Source organism: Oryza sativa, chromosome 3 (assembly GCF_034140825.1).
Source record: "Oryza sativa Japonica Group chromosome 3, ASM3414082v1".
NCBI classification, from domain to species: Eukaryota; Viridiplantae; Streptophyta; class Magnoliopsida; order Poales; family Poaceae; genus Oryza; species Oryza sativa.
This window is the reverse complement of record NC_089037.1, coordinates 6,204,556-6,214,153: the sequence shown is the minus strand read 5'-3', so window position 1 is coordinate 6,214,153 and position 9,598 is coordinate 6,204,556. Positions and strand designations below refer to the sequence as shown.

Below are 9,598 nucleotides of genomic sequence, written 5' to 3'. Positions count from 1 at the left end.
TATCATCCTCTCTCTCTCCTCTTCTCTTCCCTTTTCTCTCTCCCCTTTCGTTCCCCTTCTCCGCAATAGTGGCAGCAACAGCGTGGCTAGCAGCGAGTTGCCGAGCTCGCACTGGGACGAAGCGGAATTGGTGGCGGTGGTCAGCGGCTTGGAAACCTACCGCCTATGAGCCACCACAAGTCGGAAGCAACAAAAGCACGACACCAACTACACCGAGGACGGTTAGGTTTCCAAGTGCGCGGGCGGGGAACGGATTTTGGGCAAGGAAATGGCCGACGTGCAGTCACCGCCGCCACCGAGCAGGTAGTGGCAGATCGGCGCCAGACACGCTAGGGTCGCTCCCCCTCGATGTCCTTGACAACATCATATCCCGCCTCCATATCTACGAGGTGATCCACACCTCGGCGTTGTCCCGAGCATCGCACCGCCGCCGGGAGTCGCTCCCTACCGTCGATCTCCTCAACAACCCCGGCATCAGCGCCTTGGACGTGGACACGCTGCTCCTCCGCCACACCGCGGTCATCCGCTCCTTTCGCCTCGCCACGCATGACCGCTCTTGGTCCGATACCGCCTTCCACGGCGGCCTGCAGTACCTGCAGCTAACCCTTCGGTACGAGTTTATGCACCACAAGCTCAACTCCTGCCTCTTCTCCTTCCTCGAGCTCACCTCCCTCAAGCTCTACTATTGTAGTCTCCCCCACTTAGGCCCCTTTTGATACAAAGAAAATTCACAGGAATTCTATGGAATCCTATGAAATTCCTATGAAATGCCTAATGCCATGTAAGTTTTGGAGGATTTCTAACATGAGGTAGAACCTCATGGAAACTTTCTTTTGATTATTTATCTCTCATCTAATTCCTACGTTCCAATCAAACAACTATTCTTATGTTTTTCCTGTGTTTTGCAATCCTCTATTTTACATTTACATTCCTATCAAAATCCTATATTTTTCCTATTCCTACGTTTTCTCATTCCTGCGATTCAAAGGGTCCCTTCCCCATTGAGTTGCGAACGTGGTAGCGAATATTCCTTGGGGAACGATTGAGCCGAACGCCAACACGCCGCGTTGTGAACGCCCTAACAACCACCCAAAACAGTGACTGTGGGTCTGCAATGGTGGAAACTCATTCTAAGAAAAAGGATAATATGCCACCCTATACATGTGGTTTCAACAAAAACGCCACTCATTAGGATGTATAGGATAAAATGCCACTTTATATGTTGCTTTCAGGATATATTGCCACTTTTGAGAGTTTTAGCTATTTTATTTTCTCTGTACAAACATGCATATTCTGTACACACATGCATATTCTGTACTTTCTCTGTACAAAAGTGCATCCCTAAAATATATCAGATCCATATGCATATTCTGTTGTACTAGAGTGGGGGAGGGAGACTCGCGCGCGAGGGGAGTTGAGCTGGAGGAGCGGCGAGCGGTGTTGGGAAGAGGAGCAGAACTAGCCGCGCGCAGCGAGGGCTGCACTGGAGGATGGCGACCGCAAGGCGGCGATGTGAGAAGCGGCTCGATTTGATATGTTTTCTATATTGTGAGCCCAGGGGGTATTTTGGTCACTTCATGAAAGAAAATGAGGAGAAAAGAAAATAAAATAGCAAAACTCTCAAAAGTAGCAATCTATCCTGTTGGCAACATATAGAGTGATATTTTATCCTATACATCCTGATGAGTAGCATTTTGTTGAAACCATATGTATAGAGTGGCATATTGTCCTTTTTCTCGTTCTAGGTAATTTTCTTCTAGCTAGGAGCTACTTAGTGACATACACCCTCCCTCCTATAATATAAGGCATGGTCAAACTTAGCACAATCTTCGAAACTAATCTTTGACTTATAATTTCTCATGTACTATAAAGTTTATTACAACAAAATTATAACCATCTTAAAATAAATTTAAATATCAATCCAATAATATTAATTTTAGCAGATAAAGTTTAACTTATATTATAATAATTGGTGGTCAAATATTTTTAAAATTAAATCTTGAAATTTGTGTACGTCTTATATTATACATCTCACTGTCTCAGTGTCTTGCCCTTCTCCTCCTCTCATAGTCAGGAGCTACTTATCCCCTCCAATTCTCCATCTTGTTGGAAAAAAATATCCACAGCTTCCCCACACGCCTCACCCACCTCTGGAGATCCGATCATCCATGCATGGCTGCTTCTCCCCTGCGCCTCCTCGCCATCGGCGCCGCTGCTGTACCTTTCATGCGTGGTAGCCGCCACCCGCGAGGACGACGAGCCGACGCCGTGTCTAGGCCGCCGAGATCATCGTCCTTCCTCTGCCAAAGCAGTTCGCCGAGCGAGCCGCCGGGATCGCCGGCCGGTGGCGGCGGCGGCGGCGGCGGCGGAGGAGGAGGAGGAGGAGGAGGGAAGAAGAGCGCGTGGTGGGCCGCCGCCATGGCCGAGAGGGTGTTCGGCGACGCGGCGAAGGCCGGGAGGGCGGTGCGGGAGAGCCTGAGCCCCAAGCAGAAGGGGGACTGGAAGGACGTCACGCTCATGAGCTTCTCCTTCGCCGTCTACGTCTACATCTCTCAGAAGATCGTGTGCACATATTGCGCCTGGATCTCCATGATCAATCACTAGCTAGACACAGTATATCTTTCCAGTAGTTGCATATACTCCTATATATGAACATATATACTGTAAGTTTCTGTAGTGGCAATAAAACTGACGCTTGTTTGGTGTTAAACATGATTCAGAATTCGAGTATTGCAATTTTGTTGTGGTTGATTTGTCATGTAAGAGAGCAGTTAACGCAGCATCATCAGATCAGGTATTGGAAGAAGCAGGAACAAAACTGCATATATCAGCAAAAAAGAAGCATCCGCCTACATACGTATCATACCTATTCCTCAACACTGTACCTGGATCTTAACTCCGTCTCAAACCTCAGCTACTTCTACTTGCTACTCACTACAGATCTGACGAGAAGTCAGCCGTCATTGCACATCAGTGGGTTATAATTTATTTATTTAGTAGATATATAGATATTGATTGATCGAAGCAGCTTGGAAGATGCGAGATTAGCTGACAGAATTCTCTCTTCAGACTCCTGCCTGGAACCTTGGCTGCGGCCAGCGAACGAGCTCTCTCCTCCTCCTCCTCTCAGCGCTTCATCGGCGCGTGCCGTGGCAAGCTGATGTTGCCGATCTCCTGGAACGGCTGGCGCTTCGCGGCCACGCTGGGCGAGTGCTTCACGCGGCAGATGAGGACGTGCTTCTCTTTCTCCCTGCCGCCGCCGGGCTCGTGCGACGGCCGGGGCGGGTGCTGAGCCTTGTTGCTTCTGATCGGCTTCTCCATCTTGCATGCTTCGGACCACTCTTGGTTAGGCTGACCTGGGCTGGGGAAATGGGCCTTGAATGTGTGCAGCTTGCTCTCCAGCTCCGAGATCTTCTTCTGCAGATCTTCCACGTGCTGTTCGGAAACCTGCGCGCGATGTTTCCACTCCAGCACCTATCAAATGTTAAGCTTACAGTTTAGAGGCTGGACTCTTCTCACTGGGCAGAGAAGTAGGACTAAAATGGATATGGTGACTGAAAAGCTGAATCCTGAATATGTGCAATGCTTAGTGATGCATCTTGAGAAATGCTGGTTTGTTTAACTCGATCTGGAACTAGTGAGTAAATTAGATCTTGAATCCAGGTTAACATTTATTCATCAGTTCAAACTAGACAGTTAAAGAACCAGAGTAGGGCCAGCTTCTCATAAATTCTCAAAGCAGTGCACGTACAGTTTAGAGCTTAAAGACAAGTTCAGCATTGAATTCTATATCTGCACTGATTTACTTCTGAATCTAGGGTAAGAGACCATTGTCAATAGTAAATTTTCTAGTACAGAGAAATACTTCACTTGAAAGGATACTCTGTTTAAACCAACATTTCTTAACCCTAGTTCCAGAGATAGAGGCATGATAAATACTCCCACAATTCTACTGAAGTGATCTTTCAAAAAAAAAGGCAGTATGAAAGGGCTGCCAGCACAACAGCCTTGACAATCTCTGAACAAGGTTGCAGTCTGAACATACCAAAATTTGTGTTCATGCAAGTGAAATAATTTCAGTGCAGCAGTCTGGTGCACTGAAGCCATCACATACAAGAATATGCACTTAAAATGCGATAAGTGCAACAATATCATTTTTAAGCTATACTTACTTGAGAATTTAGGGAGCGTAGACTGATGTCAGAGGCAATAGCACGACGCTGCCATGTATCTCTGGAAGACTGCAGCTCTTGCATCTCTAACCTGACCTGCTCCAACATGTCTTGCATCTCAGTCCATTGCTCTGATTCTGTTCTTACTTGCTCCATTATCTTCCCCACGATTTCCCTGCAGTCACAGCAGCTTCCTGAACCCACCATTTTGCACTCTTCAGACATAATCTGTAGGGAAACAAAGAGCAGTTACAAAACATAAAAAAAAAAGTTGAGCTGCATTGAATAGAATTCAGCATATGTGACATCATTTTAGCCTAACAGGACAAACTATCCAGAGTACAAAATCTATGCAAGAAACACCAAGCATTTATGCAAGGCAGAATGGATTGGTGAGAGAACGCCATTAACATTTGCCCAGTATGGGTCGACCCAATTCGACGGCATTGTTCCTTGTCCACACTGAAGCCTAGATACTGAGTATCATAGCTTTCTCATAATTACAAACGGCTCAATATGTGAATGCAGTAGTTCCTCTTCATTCCTCAACAACAAGGATTTCATACCAATGTACTATACGGTATAACTATTCACAGGCTCACAGCTACCTCAACCAACTTCCACTCTACAAAGGCAAAGGCTACTTCAGCTGTAAACATTCAGAAGGCAAACGCTGCTGATGCCATATAACTCATTGCGAAAGCTACTCGCCATGAGCACATGCCCTGGTCCCTGGGCCTGGCCCAGACTTTTCACGTTAGCCAGGAAAAGGCTTAGCTTTCTTGTTGTGGGGGCATCGTCTCCTTATTCAATGGTCGTACTTTGGCCCAGATGCATCACATGTGCCTGCTTGTGGCTAGGCTTTTTTCATACGAGTATCCCTTTGCCTAAAGTGCTTACTAACTTCTATTCCTGCACCAGCATGTGCTTTGCTGCCTTCAATTTAAGTTCAGCTCCTTACCACTTTTCAAACTTGCACTTCCAATAGAAGATGCCTTGCATGCATTCAAACATGGCCGTATCGTTCGCGTCATTCAGAACAATCAAGCATGGAATTTGTCATGCATGCTTCAGCCCCAAGTGACTGGTATCCACTTCTTGAATAAAAATGCAGATAAGTAGTACAGCAACGATCTTTAAATACGCAATTTGCAGGCCCAGACCGTTTGAAAACAAAGGATTTAAAAGCTTCTCATTGGCCCACGTGTCACAAGTCGCACGAGCAATACAAAAAGAACTATAAACTCTCACCCCAGGAGCTAGTCCTCCCGCAGGCAGGACCACCTGCCAGCACGGCCAATGGACGCAGCCGGCCGCCGGCACTGACACCCCGGGCCCACTCGCAATCATTGACGGGGTTTCAAATCAGGGGAACATATGGTAAAGCCATTTTTTGAAACAGCTAGGACTAGTAGTGAGGTGAAGGCAAAAACTAGAAAGGCTCAAAGGCCATGCTTCTTACGAGCTGGTCCCATCCACACACCAAAGCAACAGTGTTTAACAGCGCTAGCATAGTGGTATCAATCCAAAAAGGCAGGTATAATAACATAGCCGAATTAACGTAGGTGTCGAGTGCACCGAGCCAATCTAAAGATCTGTGGACCCCCTGGTTGATCAGATCAATTTACTCATCTGCAACTGCAAGTGATCCCCACACCACAGCACAACTGCGTTGTTAGGCGATTTCAAAACTTGCCTAGGAGTAGTATCTCTCCCGTATGAGACAAAACCGACCTAATCGTGGATTAATAATGTTGTTAAGATTGAGCCGCTGACCAGTTGTGCTCACCTCAAGTCAACGACATTCGGGTGAGCCCAATGCTAAACCATGCATGCATCGGCATCACTTGGTACTAAAGCAAGGACAAAATTAACAACAGTTTTTTTGCATTGCTGTGCAATTAAGAAAGCTTGAGAAGTAAGCGTACTAAACGTAACACTGTTATGGAACAGTAAGCAAAGCGAATTTGAATTTATTTTTTTTCATGTTTACCTTGTGCTGCTGGTGATGGTGATGATGCTTCTCCGGCGCCACGGTGTGGCGGCTGCGACCGTGCGAGGCGGCGGTGTCGCGGGACGCGCCGGCATTGGTGCTGCCGCCGCTCCAGCTCCTCTGGCTGCTCGCGCTCGGCTTTCGGCTGTGACGGCTGCCGCATTTCCTGGACTGGCAATCGTCGGCGGCGTTGTTGTTGTCGCCGCCGGCGACGGCTTCCAGCCGGCGGCTGTACTCCGCCATCCTCTCCCGCATCCCCTTCGACATGCCCTCCATCTTCATCCTCAGCATCTCCACCTGGAAAAACGTGTACATGGCGCAACGTTACACGTCTATTGATTGATCAACACAGAAACGCCATTTGAAGCAGCATCGCCGCGCGCGGTGTAGGTGTTCATCGGGAGCATCGGGCTTACGTCAGAGAGGTTGGGGCTGTTGGAATGGTCGTCGTCGACGTCGCTGTGCTCGGCGGGTGGCGGCGGCGACTGCGGTGCGACGGGCAGCGCGATCTCGCGGATGTCCTTGACGCAGGGCTCGGCGTCGGCCGGTGGCATCTTCTCGAGGCGCCGGCGGAGCGACGACGCCTGGCGGTCGAAGTTCCTGCCGTTGCTCCTCTGCAGCTCCCGCCTGCTGCTCACTGCCCTCCTGCCGCTCTCCTTCTCCACGCGTAGATCCTCCATCATCTCCTCCAGGTCCTCGATCCCCTCGTCCAACGCCGCCGCCACGCCGACGTCGCCCCTCCCATCGATCTTCTTCCTCCCCTGTTTCATCCGGACGATCGAGTATTACCAAGCTGCAAACAGTTTGCCACGAACGAGAAACACCGAGACGAAGAGGAGCGATCTCAATAGGTTTAAGAGGACGAGGAGGAGGAGCAGTCCGTGTCATACCGAGACGAGCGTTTCGACGGCGGATTTGAGCGCGGCCTCCATCTGTCCCCGGTGGCGGTCGAGCTTGCGCAGCGCGACCTCGCGCTCCATCCGGAGGAAGTTGCACTCGGCGCGGAGGATCTCGGCCTGGAACCGCCACTTCTCCTCCTGCTCCCCGGCGTCCTCCTGCGACCGCGCGGCCCGTGAGTAGGGCGGCGGCGACGCCGGCGCGGACTCCAGCCCACGCACCCGCCGCTCCATCTCGAACAGCGCGCCGAGGTTGACCGCCCCCGGCGCCGCCATCCGCTGCTGCTGCTGCGCGCGCCCGGCGCTCCGGGTCGGCCTCCCGCCACCCGCCGGCCTCCTCGGCATGTTGAGGATCCGCGGCGCCGGCGGCGTGGCCGGCTCGTGCTGGCACTTGGCCGCCGCCCGCCGCGCGGACATCGGCGACGCCGGAGAAGAGAAGAGAAACCGTGCGGCCGCGGAGGTGGGCGTGGCGAGGTGGGCGCTCGCACTCTTTTCTCCTCGGGCTTAGGTGGCAACGGTCGGGTGCTTTTGATGTGAGGAAGGTGTTGGTCGGAGAGGGTGGGTGGATGGCGATGCGGGCAAAAATGCTCGGGCCGCGACAAGGGAAAGAAAGAAAGGGAGGCGGTGTTTCTCGTTTTCCGTGGAAAGGCCACGGTTTGAAAGGATCTTTGCGCCGAAATGACCGGACTGCCCCCCCTCCCCCGTCCGGACTCCGGACTGACGGCCGCCGATGCCACCAACGATTGCGCAATCACTACCCCGGTGATGGATGATCGATCGACTGATGGACGTGTGCAAAAACTGCTGCTAGTTTCGGCGTTTCCGGGCTACTCCTACTATAGGGATGGGAAACTGCCAAGTGGCCAATAGAAAGCAGCCAGCCGTACGTGTACTAACATCTTGCAATTTGAAACGAGCCTGTCCAATACACGAGCACGGAGCACTCCTACTCCAGTCGATGACTGTGTACAGTACTGTAGGAGTAGTATTTATCTGCAACATATGCACAGTCCGCACAGACACACTAAAAAAAAGAGCAGGCTGTGTCGCAGTTCACAAGAAATAGTGTGCAAATAAAGGTGAAGTCAGGCACCTAAAAAATGTCATGACCATGCGTTCTTTCCTCCATTAGTTACTGTGCTCTGCGCTCATTCAGCACCTGTAAATCTGTAATCTGCCGTACTGTTCAAAGCGCGATTTTTTTTTCTGTAGTAGCGCCAAATGCAATCATTTGATTCAAAAACAGCACTTTGCTAAGTTTGCTTTTAGACAACTATTACTACTGCTCTTTTGGCGTGATGTCGCACATTACAGATGCTATAGCCGTGCAGTGCATCTGGATATGCATGTGATCTGATACAGATGCTAGTAAACACAAGAGTACTGTAATTAACTTACATGTGTTTAAGGACTAAGGGTGAGTTTGAGAGGAGGGGAAAAGAGAAGATTGGGAAGATACACAAAACGAGGTGAGCTATTAGTACATGATTAATTGAGTATAAACTATTTTAAACTTCAAAAATAGATTAATATGATTTTTTAAAGCAACTTTAATATAGAAAATTTTTAAAAAAAACACATCGTTAGTAGTTCGGGAAGCGTGCGCGCGAAAAATGAAACAAACTAACTCATAAACTCCTCCTGCCGAACGCTCCCTTAGATCACCTTTTTCATGCAACTTAGTACTACCAATGTTTGTTTGGCACTCGACAGTCATAGCAATGAAGTCATTGTACGTTGGCATAACAATTCATCTGCCCAAATAGTACGGTGCCATTTACTGGTACTAGGAACGAAGTTCAGAGCAACGACAACGAAGGCCGACACTAATTCGCCGGACTCATGTCATGCAACCGGCTGTGTTTAGTTTATAGTATGCCCAAAAAAATTTTAAAGCATACGTACACACGTTTAAAGTATTAAATATAGACTAATAATAAAATAAATTATAGATTCCGCATGTAAACTGCTAGACGAATTTATTAAGCCTAATTAATCCGTCATTAGCAAATATTTACTATAGCATCACATTGTTAAATCATGGCGTAATTAGGCTTAAAAGATTCGTCTCACAATTTACATACAAACTGTGCAATTGGTTTTTTTCGTCCACATTTAATGCTTCATACATGTGTCTAAACATTTGATGTGACGGAAAAGTTGGAAGTTTGACGAAAATTTTTTGAATCTAAACACCTACTCTCTCCGTCCCGAAAAAACGAACCTAGTACTAACGTGACATATTCTAGTACAATAAACCTAGATAGAGATATATCTAGATTTGTTTAAGCTGGTTTTTTATGGGACAGAGGAAGTCCCCAACAACCACATAAGCTGATAAGCAGCCAACACCTTGGAACTTAAACCCACACGTTAGCCCGTGCGGTCAGTGCGAGCCACAGCTGCGCGCAATGGAACAAGAATACGCGCCGGCGCGACCAACCTCCGACACCAAGGCCGGTACTACAGAGCTAGCTCAAAGTCAGGCATTGTGGTCTACTACTAGGAGAGGAGCTACCGGCCGTGCGCGACGCGAC

The 9,598-nt window shown here is 48.8% G+C and overlaps 2 protein-coding genes across 2 annotated transcripts; one reads left to right on the top strand and one right to left on the bottom strand.

The window, feature by feature from the left end:
• Positions 1 to 2,108: 2,108 nt before the first annotated feature.
• LOC9266402 (uncharacterized) lies at positions 2,109 to 2,710 on the top strand. Its single transcript, XM_015776668.3, has one exon. The coding sequence runs from the start codon at positions 2,173 to 2,175 to the stop codon at positions 2,602 to 2,604; it is 432 nt and encodes a 143-aa protein (XP_015632154.1). The 5' UTR covers positions 2,109 to 2,172; the 3' UTR covers positions 2,605 to 2,710.
• Positions 2,711 to 2,797: 87 nt separating this feature from the next.
• On the bottom strand, positions 2,798 to 7,590 carry LOC4332071 (uncharacterized). Its single transcript, XM_015776665.3, has 5 exons — positions 7,056 to 7,590; positions 6,582 to 6,926; positions 6,166 to 6,462; positions 4,173 to 4,400; positions 2,798 to 3,474 (listed from the first exon to the last, which is right to left on the bottom strand). Exons 1-5 carry the CDS (start codon positions 7,476 to 7,478, stop codon positions 3,127 to 3,129), a joined length of 1,641 nt encoding a protein of 546 aa, XP_015632151.1. The 5' UTR covers positions 7,479 to 7,590; the 3' UTR covers positions 2,798 to 3,126.
• Positions 7,591 to 9,598: the final 2,008 nt, after the last annotated feature.